This window comes from Physeter macrocephalus, chromosome 14, assembly GCF_002837175.3.
Source record: "Physeter macrocephalus isolate SW-GA chromosome 14, ASM283717v5, whole genome shotgun sequence".
Classification (NCBI taxonomy): Eukaryota; Metazoa; Chordata; class Mammalia; order Artiodactyla; family Physeteridae; genus Physeter; species Physeter macrocephalus.
In genome coordinates this window covers 20,684,425-20,703,812 of record NC_041227.1, presented here as the reverse complement: position 1 = coordinate 20,703,812, position 19,388 = coordinate 20,684,425, and the positions used below count along the sequence as shown (strand labels likewise).

Sequence of the window (19,388 nt, the reverse complement as noted above, 5' to 3'; positions counted from 1 at the left end):
AAGTAGGCGAGGGACACAGCAGGCTGAGCAGAAGCCCATGATCCTGGAGGTGCAGCCCTCCTACCCCCCCAGGAGAAACCTGCTTAAGAGCCACAAGGCAGCTTCAGAGGTTCAGAGGGAAGAGAGTGCCCAGGACTACGTGCATGTTTTCATTTCTGTCCATCCATCCATCCATCCAATTTTGATCATCCATCCAATATCTCCTCTTTGCTAGTGCGGTGTGTGCAGTGGTGAAAGGTCACCCACTGGCTTCAAATCCTACCCTGTGTGACCTTGGGAGGGTCTCTTCACCTCTCTGAGCCTCAGTTTCCTCGTCTGTGTACCTCCCTTCCCACAACCGTAGGGCTGTTGCAAGAGCAGATGAGACAGAATCTCAGCATCCATTTTACCAACAGGCACTGTGCCTATGGCTTTAAATATATCATCGCATTTAAACCACCCAGGGAGGGAGGCCAGGATTATCCCCATTTCACGATGGAGAAACGGAGACGGGAGGGGGTAAAGAAACTTGCCCAGAGTCACACACTGACTTATTCTTGCTAACTTCTACCCACGTTCACCGCACTTTTCTTTCCATACTCCCGTCCATCCCTTTCCCCCAAACCCCACCTGTTTCAACACCCTTGAGGGTGGAGTTCCGAAGGGACACACGCTCACAACCCACGTGCAGGGCTGTGTGCAGCAGAACAAACACCGGCCTCGTTTGAAGCCAGACAGAGGCAGGCTTGAAGTTGGTCTCACCCCATCCCAGCTGTGTGATCCTGAGAAAGTTACTCAACCTCTCCGAGCCTCAGTTTCCTCATCTCTAGAGTGGAGATGGTGATCCCTATCTTACTGGGTTTCATAAAAGTTAAGTGAGATATAAGCATGAAAAGCCCTTCTGCAGCACACAGTAGAGGCGCAATAAATGTTAGCTCTTGATTTGTCTGTCCTCACTCTCTCTAGGATAATCTATAGCTGTCAGGGTCTCTGGATGTCATCTTATTGCCCTACTTCATTGTACAGGTGGGGAAACTGAGGCCCAGGGAAGCGCAGAGACTCCTGAGACCACACATCCCATGAATAGGGAGAAAGAGGCCTGCATCCGGGGTGCCACCCCCCTCCATCACAATCCTCCACCCTGTGCCCCACTGGCCACTCATGCCCGGAGGAAGCAGAAGCCCCAGCACTGACCAGGCTGGAAGGCCTGTGTCCTCAAGGAGGCCACCTCTGGCCATGGGTCAAGTGTGTGTCCTTTGGGCCCCCGTTCCACCTTGGTCTCAGCGTCCAATATTCAATTGCTGTTCCTGCTTCCCTGGTCCCTGGAAAGGTAGTTTCTAAGGCTCACTGTTCTTTTCTCCCGTGCTCCTGTCCCCTCAACCAGATGTGGTGTGGGAGGCCCCACTGCCTCTAAGCAGGGGCTCTGTTCCACTCCCCACCCCCACCCCAGTGAGGCTGGGAAGGCCCCGTCGATCTCTCAAGAGGCAACTGGCTCTGGGTTTGGATCCCGACTCTGCCTCTTCTGGGCCGTGTGACCTTGGGCCCTTTCCCTCTCTGAGCCTCTGTTTCCTCATCTGTAAAATGGGAATAAAAACCGAGCTTAGCACATAGGATCGTTGTCTAGCTAAACACCCATCACTCACTGCAGCACCTGGTGGATGGTGGCTCAGGCTCAGGAAAGGTAGCTGTGAGGCCCGACTTCCCGTGTCGCTGGTCTGGTTCAGTGGACGTTCTCCAGATGGGCTCAGCTCGGGTCTGGAGGTGTCTGAGGAGTGAGGAAAGCTGACAGTCAGGCCTCAAGGCCCTCGGGAGGCTTCCAGCTCCACTGACACCAATAGGGTGAGGCCAGTGACCAGGCCACGTGGCCACTGGTAGCGTTGACAGGAGGGTACAGCCTAGAACAAGGGAAGGGATGGCCTGCCCTGCTCCGTCCAGCTTTGGTCTCCCCCAGCCCTCCCCCAACCCTCCCACCCCTTTTAAGAGGGACACTGACTCACTGGCAGGGAAGGGGCTGTCAGGACTGGGCGGGCCTGCAGACCACATATTTTCACCTGGGTGAGTTCATCAGCCTCTGGGGGACTCAAGTCTGGCTCTGGTTCTGGTCAGCCCTCACTCCGGTATTCCCCTGCCTAGAGTCTGTCTCCTCTTGTATGGCTCTTCAAACCCAGCATGCCCCATCCCCACCCGAAGTTCTATCTTTCCCCTCCAGTCCGGCCCTCATCTGGGCTTCCCATCTCAGGAGTGGCCCCCATCCATCCACCTATCCGGTCCCTGAGATGGGATCCATCCCCAAGCCCCCTGCCCCACCCCTCCCCGGAGCGAACATCTCCTGATGAACCTCCTCTACTTAAAACTCTAAATGCTTCTCACACTTAGAAAAAAATCCAAACAGCTTCCTTCTGGGGCCTCGCCTCGCACTGGCTCCCCCTCACTCTCACTTCCAGCCACTTGGCCTTCTGGCGGTTTCTAGAATGTACCCTGCCCCCTCCCACCACAGTTCCCTCTGCCAGGATCACTCTCACACCTCTCGCAGAGCTCAGCTCTAGAGCGACTTCCTGGAGGGGCCCGCTGTCCCTCTGGAGGCCTCTCCTTAGCCCCTCACCCCTCTCCTTTGTAGCCCTGCCACCCTCAGCTGGGCTTGAGCACCCTAAGGGATCAGCCTGACTCTCCTCGCTCATATTCTCTGAGCTTAGCACGTAGGGGGGCCTCGGTGAATCTCGCTGATTGAATGAGTGAGGGAAATAATGGATAAATAAATGAAGAGCTGAATCTTCAGCCTGGGGAGCAAAAGATGTGGGGCACGGGATGGGGGGCAGCATTGCAGCCACAGGGGAGCCTGGGCCCTGCACTGACTCCCCCTCTCTGTGTCACTCTGGGGTTTTGCTCCCTCTCTGCACCACAGTTTCCCCAGAAGAATGAGGCAGTTGGGTGAGGTGACCTTTAACGTGGAGGGTAGCAGGTGGGTACGAAGGAAGCGGGCAAGTGGCCGAGCTGGGGCCTGGAGGTGGGACTGGAGGGAGTTCGACCAGGTCCACATAAAGACAAATGTTCCCACAGTCAGAGCTGTCCTGCTGCTGGACCGGCTGCCTCATGAGGAAGTGAGCTCACCGTTGCTGGAGGTATGTAAGCAGGGGCGCTGTGGGGAAAGACCCCCGCACTGCCTGGGCAGTTGGACACATGACCAGGCACACAGCCTGGAATTGGGAAAGACACAGACTCTAGAGGTCAGTCTCAGCTCCGTCCTTATTAGCTGTGTGACCGGAGATACAGCCTTGACCTTGCAAGGTTTTGAGAAGCTGCACAGGGCCTGGAGCCATGTAAGTGTTTGGTAAGTGCCAGCATCTTCCCCAGCCCAGCCTGCACATCAAGGATGCAACTTCTGGCCGTTCACAGGACAAACTAGCTGCTTCATTCCAAGCCCAGCAAGGGCCTGGGCCCCATTTACAGGCTCTCATGGAGTGCTCACCTGGTCCCTTGTGCCCAGGGGGCCCTGGCCTTGACCCTGGAGCCAAGGAGAAAGGGCAGCCTTGAGTGGGCCCCTCACCACGCTGGGTGCCCCCTCCAGATCCATGGGCCTGTGAATTTTTTCCACCACCACCCTCTCCCGTCGCCTCCGTGCAGGGAGGCCCAACCTTTCCACGCCTCCCAATCACAGCAAACTGCCTCATCAATCATGTTCTCTCTAATTAACTTCTAATTTACCTCTTTAGTCAAATCTGTTTACAATCAGAGACAAGAAAACATGCAGCAGCTCAAGGTGCAGACGTGGGACCAGCTCCAGGGAGGTAGAGGATCAATCAGCCCTTGACCGGGGTGGGAGCCCAGTAAGGGGTCTACAAGGCAGGGGCAGGGGTACCACTTGGCCCAGTGCCCTGGCCCCCAGCAGCCTGGCATCCAGCACCAGCCCCGCATCCCCCAGAGGGCTTTCCTGCTGGAGCCCACAGCCGCAAATCACCAGCCGCAAATCGCCAGCCGCCACCTGCCCTCCCCACCCTTGGGTTCCCCCTCTCTCTGGTTTTCCTGCCTCACTAGGTGGGGAGCGCCCCATGGGCATGCATCCTGCCCCTCACTGGCTGTGTGGCCTCAGAAAATGACTGGACAACTCTGAGCTTCTGTTTCCAGGTTTGCAAAGTGAGGGGTAAAGTCACATCACCCAACTTGCTGGTGGCAGCCTGGCCAGCCGTGCCTGGACACCGAGCTCAGGGTGGAAGGAACACAGGCATTGTTTGTTTGGTTTTTGTTTCTATATTTTGGATGTTTTAAATTTTAAAAAATTTGAACTAATCTCCAATTTACAGAAAAGTTGCAAGCATGGTATGTGATATGCCATTACCTCCAAATTTCAGTGTGCATTTTCTAAAACAAACACATATTCTTACATAACCACAATATAACCACAGGGATAGGGACATTTGTGTGGAAACATCACTGCTGTCTAATCTCAGCCAGGGCCTGAGTTTTAAGCCCACTGCATCACTTGCTGGCTGTGTGACTCCGGCCAAGCCACAGGGCCCCTCCTAGGCCCTGCTTCCACATCTAAAGCAGGCGGTCAAGGTAACAGTCTTATCTCTATCTTGCAGGGCTGCTGTGGGTGTGGATTCAACGAGCAGCTGGGTGATGGGTGGGAAGCAATGTGGTAGAGGGGGTGCAGGTACTGCCCCCCTCTCCGCGTTCAAGGAGGAGAGGGAGGCTAAGGGGGACCGGTAACCTGTTCTAGGTCACACGATATGAAGGCCAGAGTCAGAGCCCTGGAAGAGCCTGGCCTGGAAGAGGCCGAACCCTGGAATGGGGGACCTGAGACTCAGACAGCCCAGTGACTTAGGCCCTTTGACCTACGTTAAGGTGGAAAGTAGGGAATTCCCTGGCGGTCCAGTGGTTAGGACTCGGTGCTTTCCCTGCTGGGGCCCGGGTTCAATCCCTGATCGGGGAACTAAGATCCCACAAGCCACATGGCACAGCCAAAAAAAAACACAGGGAGGCAGTTGAGGGTTGATGATTATTAATGGTGCACCAATAATACTAACAGTAACCAATGAGCAAGCCACCTTGGAGGAGGCCTCTCACGGGGGCTGCGGGAAATGCAGGGCGGAGGTAGGACCCCCTGACGGCGCACCAGGCCAGTACGCGGGACTCTCCGAGGGGCCTGTGAGCCATCGAGGATGCGGGGGCCGATGGGGGGACACCTGCTTGGCCCTGGCTCCCAGCCTGTCTTCTCACAGGAGACCCCCTCCTCCTCATTCACATGTACACCCACTCACGGGTTCATTCTGTTCACACTCGCTGTCCTCTCTGCCTGGAACATTCCTTCAGCTCTGCCCTTGACTGCCCTGCTCACCTTTCACTTCTCAGCTGGAACATCACCTCCTATGAAAGGCCCTCCAGAACCATCTTATCTCAAGTAGAACCTTGCCACTCCCATACAACACACTCATTAATTTGCTCTTTATTAAAAAAAATTAATTAATTTATTTATTTTTGGCTGCATTGGGTCTTCGTTGCTGCACGTGGACTTTCTCTAGTTGTGGCGAGTGGGGGCTACTCTTCGTTGTGGTGCGCGGACTTCTCACCGAGGTGGCTTCTCTTGCTGCGGAGCACGGGCTCTAGGCGTGCAGGCTTCAGTAGTTGCAGCTCGTGGGCTCAGTAGTTAGGGCTCACGGGCTCTAGAGCGCAGGCTCAGTAGTTGTGGCGCACGGGCTTAGTTGCTCCACGGCATGTGGGATCTTCCTAGACTAGGGTTCGAACCCGTGTCCCCTGCATCGGCAGGCAGATTCTTAATTACTACGCCACCAGGGAAGTCCCTCTAATTTGCTCTGTAGCTCATTACCTTATTTTCTTCATCTCACCTATTTCTATCTGAAATTATATCATTTCATTCTTCTTCTTTTGATTGGTTTAGCTTGCTCTGTGCCTGTCTCCTTCCACTCATGAGTTCCTTAAGAGCAGGGATCTTTGGGCTTCCCTGGTGGTCCAGTGGTTAAGACTCTGTGCTTCTACTGCAGGAGGCACAGATTTGGTCACTGGTTGAGGAACTAAGATCCCACATGCTGTGTGGGCAAAAAAAAAAAAAAGAGTAGAGAGCCTTGTTTTGTTCCTTTCTATCTCCCCAGAGCCCAGCAGGAACACAAAGCTCAACAAATATGGCGGAATGAACTTTGAATTCACCCGTTCGTTAGTATCTGCCTTGGTGCCTGTCGATGTGGGGGATGCAGAAATGGAATTAGACCGATGTTCTGCCCTCACATGCTCACAATCCTGCCCAATATGTAACTGCAGGATCTCAGCAAAGCCCAGCCCCCTGCACCTAACACTACTGACAGGATAAAACCTCCTGGGACAGCCCTCTTGGGGGGTTGGCCAGACGAGGGGCAGTGTGCCTGGGGCAGCATCCAGACAGAGCCCTGGGTCCTGTCTAGGTCAGAGCTCTTGGGCCAAGCCCAGTGTGGGCTCCAGCCCAGCTCTGCCCAATCTCACCCGGCCCCGATGGCTCCAGCTGGAGACCTGAACTGACACCAGTTGTCCGTGGGGCTCTGGAGGAAGCTCTGAGAGGGGGAACGGCTCCAGTCCAGCGTGCACAAGCTCCAGTTTGTCTCTTTGTCTTTTTGGGTGTGTGTGTGTGTGAACCCCGGCTGGGGAGCCCCTTCCTGGGGAGCAGGCATCTTATTCAAGGACTGGGAGATGCATCCTGTCTGGAAGCCTCAGAGATATGATGGCTTCGGGTGACGGAGAGGGCACCTCAGCTGTCTCACTGCACTGTTTGTTCATATTTCTATTCCCTGCCCGTGTTCCTCGTTTCGGCCCATGTAAGTAGGTGTCCGGGGGTGTCTCTGATTCTGCTCCGATAGAATTTGCCTTGTTTAATCAGTAACAGGATGGCTGCCTCTGACAGCTGTTTTTCCCAGAAAAAACAATGCTATTAGGGATGGGGTGAGTTGGGAAGCAGCAAGAATGGGGCCTCTTGGCTTAAGTTCACCTTCGCCAAAGATCTGTGGGCAACCCCGGTGCTTGTCCCTTCCTGTCCCTGGACCTCAGTTTGCCCATCTGTAAAACGAGGGGAGTCAGACTCTGTGACCCCTCAACAGGGAATTTGAGATACAAGGGTTGGAGGTGGTGCCACAGTGGAGGGTGGGCTGAGTTCGTGGAGCATCACTCACTCGGATGCTGGAGGAGAAGAGGCATTTAAATCCAAGGTGGCATTTTTATCGCTGTGTTCTTAATTGTAATTGCCATTTAATTAGATTGATGATAATTAATAACACTAATGTACTGTCCTTTGTCTGGGACGATGACATTGCAGACCCACCGTCCCAAAGTGGAGCTGGGCTGCGCTGAACCTCCCTCCTCCTCTTCTCTCCCGCCCAACCCCCTTTCTCCAACTTTGTCTCCCTTTTCACCCATGCTCGGCACACTGGGTTGTGACCATTGCTTGTCACGATGGTCTCCCTGTTAGACCACGAAGTGCTCCAGAGAGCTGGGGACTGGTCCAGGCATCTCATGCCCCGCTCCACCCCGCAAAACAGAGGAATCCTCCCAGAGAGGGGACTGATACCTACTGGATGGCAGGAAGGGTAAGTGGGCGGGTGTGTGTATGGATGGTTGGAAAGATAGATACATGCATTAATGAATGGCTTTAGTCTCTGGCCAGGGAGGTGACAGCGCTATCCGACCCCCAGAGGGGACCCACCTCTGCTCTCAGCCCCCTTCTCCCTGACCGAGCCCGGCCCGCTAGAACTCCACGATAGCTCTCAGATATGTCTCCTCCTCTCCATCCTCAAGGTCACGGCCCTGGCTGAAGCCACCAGCACGCTTGCCTAGACAGCAGTACCAGCCGCTGCCCGGCTCTCACAGCCTCCTGACCTACCCCTTTCTATCCATTATGTGCAAAACCGGAGCGTCTTTCGGACTCATATACGTATGTGACCTGCCTCTCTCTGGTTCAGAACACTTCCAGGGCCCCTCTGGGCCTTCCGAAAAGAGTACAAATGCTTGGCCTTGGCATTGGAGCATTCCTAATCTGGCTCCTGCCCGCCTCCCTGTCACCGTCTCTACTACTGCCCCGCCCTCCTCCCTGCACGCTCCTTCCACTCACACACGCTCTGGCCACCCTGGAGCGGGCACACTTCCTCCAACACGCTTTCCCCCTCTGGGCCTTTGCCACGCTCTTCCCTCGGCAACCTCTCCCCTCCTGCCCCACTCCCTCCTCTCCACCCAATTCTCCACCCTTCACAGTTGAATTCGGATGCCACCTCCTCCAAGATGCCCTCCGTGATGCCCCAGGGAGAATGAGCTACTCTGCTTGCCCACAAGTGTTTTTGTGGCTCTTTGACAGTATCCTCCCCCTACTCCCCACTTGCTTTCCAGGTAGAATCCTCATTTCCCACAAGAATGTGGGGATGTATTTTATTAACCCTTCTTGGGCTTTGAGTTCAAGTCTCAGCTCTCACCCGCAATAGCCTGTGACCGTCCAGCCTCTTCCTCTTTCTGACACTTGATTTTCCCATCTATAAAACGGGGACAGCAGCTTGCCCTTCACAGGGCTGTGGTGACAACTAACTGGATTTGGGTCTGTAAGGCCCCCAGCTCAGAGCTGGATTCTTTCCTGCCTCCCCACCTCTGCCTGCTCATTTCTGTTCCTGGAAGCTCCTCCTGTCTTCTTACCTGCGGAAATTCCACTCTCCCTTTTATTCCTGGGCCAGAGCAGCCTCCTCCAGGAAGTGGCGGGGACCTTCCCAGACAATTCAGTTCAGATGTTCCCACTGCTTCCCACCCTGACTCAGGACGCTTTTGTGGCTGCCACTCTGACCACTGTGAGCCCAGGCTGGGTGCCAGCCCCTCCAGACAGTGGGCCAGAGGGACACAGAGGACAGGAGGGGAACAGATCCTGTCCCACACGGTGGCGTTTCCTCCATGCAGGCGGCCAGAGTCTCAGTCTCCACCCTTCACTCCATCATTCATCCTCTCATCCTCCCTCCCCTCACCCATCCCCCCCTTCCTCCTTGACTCAGTCATCGTATTCCACACATTTCTCTTCTCTGCGTAAAATCCTCCGATGGCTTCCCATTGCATGTGGGAGACAATCCAAAATCCTTACTGTGGCTGACAAGGCCCCGTACGGTCTGGTCCCAGCCCCGCTCTGCAAACTCATCTCCTCCCACTCTCCTCCTCATTCTCATGGCACATCTGGCCGTTCCTCAATAGGTAAACCACACTCCTGCCCCAGGGCCTTTGCGCTTGCTATTTCCTCTGTCCAGAATCTTATTCCCAATTTCCCCTGGCAGCTGCTCTGTTCAGCAGTCCTGTCTCAACTCCAACATTACCTCCTCAGAAAGGCTGACCATCCAGACCAGAGTAGCTACCCTTCCTTCCAGTCACTCTTTTATTTTCTTTATAGCTCCTAAGTGCCATCTCAGGCTGCCTTGCTGGTTTATCTCTTGCTTGTTGACTTCTGTCTCCCCTGCTTGGAAGGCAGCAGGGAAAGGAGCATGTCTGCCTTGTTTGTTCTCTATTCCCACAGGGTCCGGCACAGAGTAAGTGCTCAGAACGTATTTGCTGAAGAAATGTTGCAGGAGCACCACGTGGGTGGCAGGCCCTGCGCTGGGCACAGCAGAGCAGAAATGGATGAAATGCGGCTCCCACCCTCAGTCAGCTCATAGGGCAGGTGGGGAGAAGTGGGCTCAGGGAAAGCTCACTGGGGGTCTGGGGAGGGCAGAGAGGGGGTGGAAGAGGCACTGGGGGGCCTCAGGGCTGAGGGCAGAGTGTGTGGGGTTCTCGGCACCTCTGCTTATCATGCTCTGGCTGATGGGGGTTATATCTGCCTCTGTCTCTCCCGTGAGGCTGGGAGCCCCCCGAGGGCAGGACTTGTGCTCCTGCTTCCCAGATAGGGAGCCAGTCTCAAGGGATGAGTAGGGTCAACAGGGGTTTGGGGAAGTGGGAAGTGGGGCCGGTTACAGAGAAGGAAGGGCGTGGACAAGGGTCTGGGGTCGGGGACATCAGTGCGGGCTATAAGCAGTGGCTGGACAGTAGCTCAGGCCCACCCATGGCACTTCGGTTCAATTCCCCAACCCCTTAAAGAGCACTTGTTGGGACTTCCCTGGTGGCGCAGTGGTTAAGAATCCACCTGCCAACCTAGAAAAATGGTACAGATGAACCGGTTTGCAGGACAGAAATAGAGACACAGATGTAGAGAACAAACGTATGGACACCAAGGGGGGAAGCAGCGGGTGGTGGCGGTGGGATGAATTGGGAGATTGGGATTGACATATATACACCAGTATGTATAAAATAAATAACTAATAAGAACCTGCTGTATAAAAAATAAATAAAATAAAATTCAAAAAAAAAAAAAAGAATCTGTCTGCCAATGCAGGGGACACGGGTTCGAGCCCTGGTCCAGGAAGATCCCACATGTCGTGGAGCGACCAGGCCCATGTGCCACAACTACTGAGCCTGCACTCTAGAGCCCGCGAGCCACAACTTCTGAAGCCTATGCACCTAGAGCCCGTGCTCCACAACAAGAGAAGCCACAGCAAGGAGAAGCTCATGCACGGCAATAAAGAGTAGCCCCCGCTCGCCGCAACTAGAGAAAGTCTGCAAGCAGCAATGAAGACCCAAAGCAGCCAAAAAAAAAAAAAAAAAAAAAAAAAAGCACTTGTATAAAATACATTGCTCACTCTTTGTTCCTAAAGGACCTTGGCTTGGGTGTTCGCTGATGGATGGATGCCCTCATGGGTTTTCTCCTTCATTCTGGAAGGTATAAACAAAGATGAATCAGCTCCCAGTCCAGTGGGGAAGGTGAACAAGAACACCCAATAAGATAAGGATATCAGAGAGGATGATATGACCACTGATCAGCACATTATAGGTGCTCAAGCACTTCCTGTGTATCAGCTTGTTGCTGGTCTAGACAGTGAGTAGTATTGTATAGCATGATCGCCCCATTTTATAGATGAGGAGACTGAGTTAGGCAGGTGAAGTGACTCACCCAGGGTCACACAGCTGGGGAGAAGCAGGATTAGATTTGAACCCAGGTAGCCTGTCTCCAGCATCCATGCCCTGTGTTCACTGCCCGTGTGGGTCCACGAGGCCAGCCGGTGAAACTTGTTTGTGCATCTTTTAATCTTTCCCAATTACAGAGAGACTTTTGCTTGCAGCTGCTAAAAGCAAGAACCTGTCCTCAGGCCTTGACCCCAAGAGGGCTGGAGCAAGGTTGGGGGTAGGGGGGAAGGCAGCTGGCACAGGCCATGTCCTGCCATGGCCACTTAATGAGCTTAACTGATAACCACAGGCCCAGGCAGGCCGCCGGCTGGGTCTGTTCATTTGGCCAGGCTTGCTGGCCTTATACCCACTGGCTGGGGGAGGGTGGCAATGGGGCCAAAGGAGGGGCCTGAGGATCTCCAGTTGTTTGAGTGCTGGCAGCCATGGTCAGCAGCAGTGACACGGTTGTGTGACCTTGGGCAAATTCCCTGATCTCTCTGTACTTCCTTTTCTTATTTGTGAAATGGAGGTGAGCGTGGCACCTTGGAGGATGCTACAGGGGTGCAGCAAGGTGCTGGGGACAGTGGCCTCCGGTTCAGAGACTACCCGGCATGTAGCAGGCACTCAGCAAAATTTCCACCCCAGTCCTTCAAAGGCCTCAAGAAAACAATCTCAGCCCTACCACGCTTGAATAAAGCAGAAAAAGCCTGCGGTGAGAGGCTGGAGAACTGGACTCTCATCTGGCTGTCTCTAAGTGAAGGGGTGACCTGGACCCTAGCTCTCTCTGGGCCTCAGTGTTCTCATCTGCAAAATGGTATAACGATAGTCTCCACATCACACGAATGTGGGGAGGATTCGAGGAGGCAGGCATTTAGTTGGCTTTATAATGTAGCTGACACTAGGGTAGTTTTGGATGGCTGGATCTGCAGATCCTGTGTGATTTTAGGACAGTCACCTACTTTCTTGGGGCCTCTGTTCTCTCATTTGTAAAACATCTGACCCCAAGTTGTGCTTCCCCCCAGCTCTGTCGTTCCAGAAGTTCAGCAGTGTTGATTACTGCTTCCTCTGAAACCCACCTAATCTGCTTTAGATGAGGAGAGAGTAAAGTCCTCGTGTCCAGGGGAGGGGGGAAACGTGGGGGCTGGAATGTTTGTGCCCATGTCCCAGCTAAGGAGAGTGAAGCCCCCGGATTTTAATGGCAAGACACACGTCCCTGCCCACTGCTCCCTCTTGCCTGTTCAAGCTGTGGGGCTGGCGCAGGGAAGGACCAGACTCTCCTGGGCCCCAGGAAGGCCTGGGGAGAGGGGTCTGGGTCTGGACTCTCCAGGGCGTGGGGCTGCGTCAACTCAGAGGGGAGGCAGGGCCTGAGGGTGGGTGGGCACGTTGGTTGCAGCCATTCCTCTCTCCCTGCAGTGCCTGCTTCTGATGAAATTTTACGGCAGGTGGAAATGATATGACTCCGTCAGCCCTAAAAGCACTTCTATTTATTAATTAAAGATATTTATTACTGAGCAGCCCTCTGCCGGCCCCACCCGACTCCTGCCGGGCCCGTGAACTTGCTCCCAGTCCTCAGTGTTGGGGGAAGCCTCCACAGGGCAGGGGGCCCCTCCCTACAGAGTGACCGTCTGGCTCTGCCTCAGCCACATCCCTAACCCCCTGTCTCTAACCCACTACCTCTTCCCGGTCTGAAGCGCCAGTATCTCCTCTTCTTGGGTCTCCTGCTTCCATGCTGGGCTCCACAGTGTGAGCTCCATCAAGCCATCAAAGGGATCTTTTCAAAACCAGATCACATCCCTTCCATGCTCAAAACCCCTCCGTGGCCCTCCAGGCCCGGCAAGACCTGGCCCCTGCCCACCTCTCTGGCCTTATCCTCCACCAGCCCTGCCTCACACATGGGGCCACAGTGGCTTCTTTTGGCTATTTTCTGGAGAATGACGGTGCTCTCTCTCTGCCTCAGGACCTTTGCACCTGTGCTTTTGCTTAGAACCCTCTTCCCTCAGCTCTTGGGCTGCCCAGCTCCTTGACATCATTCAGAGCTTAGCTCAAAGGCACCTCATTGGAAGAGGACTTCCCAGACCACCCATTCTCAGGGTCCCCCATTAACTAGTCTCTATCGCTTTGCACTGAGTTTGCTCCTTGACAGTAATCACTCTACATATTTGTTTACTTGTTTATTGTCCTTCAGTCTGTCCCACGAGGATGAGGACACGAGAGCCCCTGGAGAGCAGGAACAATGTCTGTTTTGTTTCCAGCTCTGGTGGGTGTTCAGTAAATGGTGCAGGGGAGGTGGGTGATGAACTCCCAGGCACCATGAGCTGGTCACAGGTGTGGAGTTCCCCAGGCTGGGCCCTCAGAGACCCTCTCAGTCCCCAGATGAAGGAGAGCCAAGATTCCGAGAGGGTAAGGCTCATGTCTCACAGAGGGTGGGCTGGGGGCTCCTGCCCCTGGTCCCCTGCCCTCCTGCATCTGGGTGTTTCCTGGATGGGCGGGCTTGCTGAAGCCTCAGGGGCTGGATCCGGGCTGGAACCTTCCTCAGCTGTGGCCAGACCATGGCCTGGTTTCTGACGATCCGCCTCTGGTGGCTCTTCCCCAGCTGCTCTCTAGGGCTTTAGAGCAGAGCCTCTTCCCAGGGGCTGTGGGAAGCCTCCTGTAACCTTCCCGCTGCCTTAGGGGTGGTGGCCTTGCTCCTTGCTCAGCTAATATCAGTGTATCTGGGTCCTGGGCACTTTCTGCATGACCCGCGAGGCCAGATCTTGCTTGAGGGGTCAGAATGGAGGCTTCATCACCAACCAATGGAATCTGTTTCTTCATCACTCAGGGACTGTGGAGATTTAACTGGAACAAGCCGTGACTCTGGACAAACGTGACCCCCGAACTCCCAGGAAATCACCACGTATGTGGTTCTGTCAGGTTCTGCCACAGCCAGAAGCTCACTCAACCCCGGGCTCGCTGACCTCAGGGTAGCCAGGGCCTATCCAGTGAGGTAGCCGTGAAAACCCCCTCATCTCCAAAGGCCCCCTGCATTGTCATGGCCCCGTTCCTTTGCCTGCACAGTTTCCTCTGCCTCGAATGACTTTCTATTGATACCTCCTGGGTGTTGAAACTCACGGCCATCCTAAGGCCCCCGTGAAAGTCACTCAAGACACAGTTATGGTGCCGGGTCCCGTCTCTCCCAATCTCTCCTGCTAGGTTTGGGGGCCCCTCTCTGCCCCTCACCTCTGTTGAAGCCCATCGTCGCTCTCTTGTAACACCCTGTTCGGCTACCGTGGGGGGTGGTTTCACACTGCCTTTCAATCTGGGGGGCACGGTTCCAGAGCCCAGCACGGGGCCTGGCACAGAGTGGGTGCTCAGCAAACGTCTCCCGGGAGGTGACTGGAAGGAGGCAACGTGGGATGCGGAGCGAGGAGCAGGGAGGTGCTGGGTGAGGGGTGTGAGCTGGTGGACGGGCAGAGGAGGGGATGACGCGAAAGGCAGGCAAGGAGCCTCGCTCCAAGCGTGCTTGAAAGTGGCTTCTCCTCCTCGCTGCTGCTGCGGTGGGAAAGCCTAACCTTCTTCCAGGGAAGAGCAGCCAGGGAGCCTGGCCCCGGGGCCCTCACGCAGGTGAGTGTTGCAGCCACTGCTCAGATGTGGCGTGAGAGGCACAGGGAGAAAGCAGGGACCCTGCAGGGCCGCTGGGGGCTTCAGTCATGAGGCTGAGCCGGCTGCTTCTCTGGGGCTTCTGCTTCCAGTGAGATAGGGCGGAGCCCCTTCTCTGCCACGTACTTGGGGGACAGTGCAGCTCTGGGGTCGAGTGTGGGCTTTGAAACCACTTTGCTGTTCCTCTCCCAGCTCCGTCACTTTGTAAGCCACTGACCCTCTTGATCTGCTTTCCTCATCTGTGAAATGGATTGATAATAAAAGTACCTACACCTCACGAACGACGGTTAAATGTGCTAATTTGACGAGCTCATAGCAAGGGCTTCGATGAGTATCAGCTAATATGGCACACACTCAATAAATCCATTCTTCCGAAACACTGAATGACTTCGCTCATAAGAGAAATGCAAATTAAGACAGTAAACTCCATTCCCCGATCAGAGAGGCAGAGATGAACACGGCTAACACAGCCACGGAGGGTGTGCGGAAGACCTCACAGACACCGCTGACGGAAGGATGGCAACGTGACAACATGCATCACGGTGAAAATTGCACATCCCCTCTGACTTAGCAATCCTGCTTGGGAATTTAAGCTCACACATGTGTGAAATGACGTTCTATACAAGGATGTTCACTGCAGCATTGTAACAGCCAAAGATCGAAGACAACCTAAATGTCCATTAACGGGATTAACTGAATTATGGTACCGCTCTGCAACGGAGCTCAGCTATCAAAGGAGTAGGGGGGGGACTCTGTGCGTTAGGTAGATGTAGAGTGAAAAGCAAGGTGCAGACCAGAGACCGGGAGATGCCACCATTTGTGTTGACTATATTTTATTCACTTGAAGACACTGAAGACTGCTTCCGAAAGGATACTCCAGCTCATTAGCACTGGCTGCTTCTGGGGAGGGGCCTGGGTGGGCCGGAGACGCAGCTGGCAGGGAGACTTATGCACTGAATCTCCTTATGCACCTTCTGAAGTTTATGCCAAGGGCGTGTGTTACCTATCAAGGGAAAGGTGACTGGAGGAGAGCTTGCCATTTTCTCGGCACAGATAACGAAGGCCCACCTCTGTGATATCAACCACTTGCCATGTGTACCAGGGAGCAAGAGATTGAAAAATGTGGCTCCACTTTTATCTCTACTGTGGAGTAAGAAAATCTAATCAAGAAGTTTTTGCCTTTAGGAAAGCGAGTCTCGTCTCCCTGTTGACACTAAATTGACGCTCTTGGTAATGGCAGGAGATGCCACCTGGGCACTGGTGCTGCTGTAAGGGTGACTGAAGGTTGCCTTCCAGCTTCCCTGACGATGCATTTCCCCCAGATAAAGAAGGAATGCAGCCTGCATGCAAATCTCTCTAAATTAGACACGGCCCATCTTGACGCTGCTGAATTCAGGCCCACCACCGTGAGCAGAGCAGCAAGCCGCAAGGGAAGAGGAAAATGAAATCCTCATTTCCCTCATGAAGAAATTCTGGCTAATAATGCTGAAAGGCTATTTTATTGCCATGTTTAGATAGGAAAAGGAATACCGCCTGGCTGGGGTGCCATGTCCTGGACTCAGCTACAGACACAAGGATGGACACGAAGGGGCTTTGTTTGAAGGGGAGAGCTTGGGAAGCCCACGAGTGGTGGACGCAGAAGTCGCGTTCAGAACCACAGGGCAGATGGGGCCTTTATTCGAGCCCAAGAAGTCCTCCTGGAGGGGTGGGGCTGCTTGGTGAGGCAGAATCTCAGCCATGAGCAGACGCAAGAGGTAGGACCACACCCCTCGAGCCTAAGGGTGAGCAAGGTTAATGATGAGGATCTTTCCCTTGTTCTTAAAGCTTTTCTTAGCCTTGAGTGGCGGGTTGTTAAAGTTAGCTGAGTTTAGAGATTTCTCCTCATCCCGCCTCCTTGGTCTCCCAACCCCTGGAACCGTACACTCTTTCTGAATCCTAAGCGATTGTACCTCACGTTCCCCCCAAACCCTCCCATCACAAAACTGATGGAAAAGGGGACCTCATCCTCATTTGAAAGTGAAGGTGTGAGTTCAAACTTGCTTTTAGTACAGGGACTTATTGGAAAAACAAACTCTCAGGAGGCAGTCTAACATAGGAAGCAGGGCAAAGTGGGGGGACTGTAGTTGAGGGGGTCAGTGGCCTGGAGCCCTACCCACCTTCTCTTCTATGTTGGCTTCTGATGCACTTGTGGGAAGCCCGGGGCTCAAGTAGAATACAGCTGGAAAACTGCTGGACAGAACTTCTCTGGATGGATAATCAGGTGACAGCAGTTGCTTCCGGGGATAGGGAGGCCGGGGGCGGGTGGGAGATGGGAAGGGAGACTCCTCTCTGCATACCTATTGTTAAAATTTGAACTTCTGTACCATGTACAAGCATTACCTGGGTAAAAACAAAATTTAAAAAGAAAATAAAGCTGAAGGACTAATGATCTAAGTACAAACCTTAGTTCAAAAAATTTAAGATTCTGAACTTATTTATGAAACAGAAACAGACTCACAGACATAGAGAACAGACTTGTGTTGCCGAGGGGGAGGAGGGGTGGGGGAAGGACGGATTGGGAGCTGGGGATTAGCAGAAGCCAACTATTATACATAGGATGAATGAACAAGGTCCGACTGCATAGCACAGGGAACAACCATTTTGCTGTACACCAGAAACTAACACAACATCGTAAATCAACTATATTTCAATAAAAAAATAAATTTAAAAAATTTTAAGATTCTATAGTTTACATTCGTTGTGAATTCATTAAATCCCATAGGGACAGTGGAACAGATCGAAGTGGACTGTATCAGTCAGGGACCTGTGATTGTCTCCTGAACAGAGGCAGCTCAAGCGAGGGCAGAGCACGGGCTGTGGAGTCAGACCTCGCTTTGAATGCCGGCTCCGTGCGTACTGGTCCCAGGGCCTTGCACAAGTTACGTACTCTCTGGGACCTCAGTAAACCGGGGATAATGATGCCAGCAGGGCTGTTGTGCAGGTTAGAAAGAACGGACGTAAACACCTGCATATAGCAGGTGTTTGATACATGGTCGCTATTATAATTACAGAAAAGTGAAATTAACAAATAACTAAATCCAAAACGTGACTGTAGGGCAACTCTGATTCTGTAATGGGCCCTGGAGCAGGCTCAAGATGCCTCCCTGGGGAGTGCTTACCTCACGGTAATAACGGGCACACCGTCCATCTTCCCACCAGGCTGGACGTGAGCACCGAGAGGGTGGGGCCTGCCTCACTCACTGCTCCGTCACCAGCCCAATCCGGGGTGATACAGGTGCCATCTTATTCCGAGTCCCCCTGGGGGGCTGCCTGGGATGGCGAACAGTTTCTCCTGGCATGTCAACTCTGGCCAGATGGTAGTGGCCGCCTGGAGCCCTGTCCCTGGGGGCTCACTGAGCAGCCAGAGCTGCTCTGACTGAACGGTGGCCACGGGCACAGCACAGAGCATGCGGTGTCCCTCGGAGCTGACCTGCTGACCCTGGGCTAAACACTTCATTCTAAGTTGGTTGTCCTCCCACTCCTCACTCACGAGGACTCTATTCTCTGTGACAGAATAAAAACACGCTAAAGGACCGCTGACTTCTGTAGAGGAGGAGACCAGCTTTCTCACAGTCCCTGTAAAAGGGGTGAGACTGCAATTCTGAAGCCACAGACTGTGAGGGAAGGACAAAAGAAATCACCAAATGGGTATTATTACCCCCACTCTGCAGATGAAGGAAGTGAGATTCAAGAAGGTGAAGTCACTTATCCAAACTGCCAGAGCTGGTAAACAATGCAGCTGCATTTGGAGCCCCTGTCTACTCTGAAGTGGTAGCTCTGGAAGGGGGAGGCCAACCGCTAAGCTTCCTCAGACGCGTTCCGTGAGCACTGCTGGGAAAGGTGTTGGGTAAAGGTTAGAAGGTACAGAGAACACCAGCCCAGGAATACCCAAACTAGCTTTTATTTGTCCACCAGTCACACCGAGCTCCGTAAAAACTGGCTCTGGGGGAGGCCCAGGGCCGGGGGCCGCTAGAAGTTCTCCAGCAAGGCCAGGATGCGCTGCTGCTCGCTCTCCCGGAACTCGGGGCTCCGGCCGTCCCCGATGTTCTCCGCATACTCTGGGGAGACAAAGGCAGGGTTAGGCATGAATCAGGCGTGGGGTCCTTCGTGGCCGGGTCACATCATACCTCTCCCTGAACGCCGGCTCCTGTGGGGTGTGTGCTGTTCTAATGCCTCTGGTGGCACCCCCGGTGGCAGTTGTGTGCAAACTCCTTGGTCTTGCATTCAAGGCCCACGGTGGAAAGGGCCCAACTCCCCTGTCCCTGCCCGCATTCCCCTCCGAGCTGCAGCCTTTCTTCACTTAACACACACAGTGGATGCTATTATGGGCAGGTGCTGCCCCAGACCCAGTGGTTCTCAGAGCGGGGACCCCAACCAACAGCAGCAACATCACGCAGGAACTTGTTAGAAATGCAGATCTGGGGAGTTCCCTGGCGGTCCAGTGGTGAGGACTCGGCACTTTCACTGCCGGGGCCTGGGTTTAATCCCTGGTCGGGGAACTAAGATCTCACAAGCTGCGTGGCACAGCCAAAAAAAAAGAAATGTAGATTTGGGGGTCCAATTCAGACCTACTCATTAGGAAGCTCTGAGGATGGGGCCCAGCAGTCTGTGTGAACCAGTCCTCCAGGTAGCGCTGGTGCCGCTTGCATTTGAGAACCACTATTTGAGGCAATGGGGATAAAGTCCTGATCAAAACAGGACAGGTGGGCTTCCCTGGTGGCGCAGTGGTTGAGAGTCCGCCTGCCGATGCAGGGGACACGGGT

At 54.0% G+C, this 19,388-nt stretch overlaps 1 protein-coding gene and 1 long non-coding RNA gene across 5 annotated transcripts in view; both read right to left on the bottom strand.

Moving 5' to 3' along the window:
• Positions 1-1,639: 1,639 nt before the first annotated feature.
• On the bottom strand, positions 1,640-18,438 carry LOC114487596 (uncharacterized). Its single transcript, XR_003682746.1, has 4 exons — positions 18,284-18,438; positions 16,743-16,965; positions 10,647-10,719; positions 1,640-1,744 (listed from the first exon to the last, which is right to left on the bottom strand). It is a non-coding gene; the product is annotated as an uncharacterized lncRNA (long non-coding RNA).
• A 72-nt stretch (positions 18,439-18,510) lies between these two features.
• The window catches only part of CTNNBL1 (catenin beta like 1), a 170,719-nt gene continuing 169,841 nt past the window's right edge, over positions 18,511-19,388 (bottom strand). For all 4 annotated transcript variants that reach the window (XR_003682743.2, XR_003682744.2, XM_028498220.2 and 1 more), the window contains one exon: positions 18,511-18,683. Coding sequence is in view for 2 of the 4 variants with exons in the window: in XM_028498220.2 (XP_028354021.1) it covers positions 18,595-18,683 (89 nt within the window). In the remaining 2 variants the exon portion in view is untranslated. The remainder of the gene's footprint in view (positions 18,684-19,388) is intronic.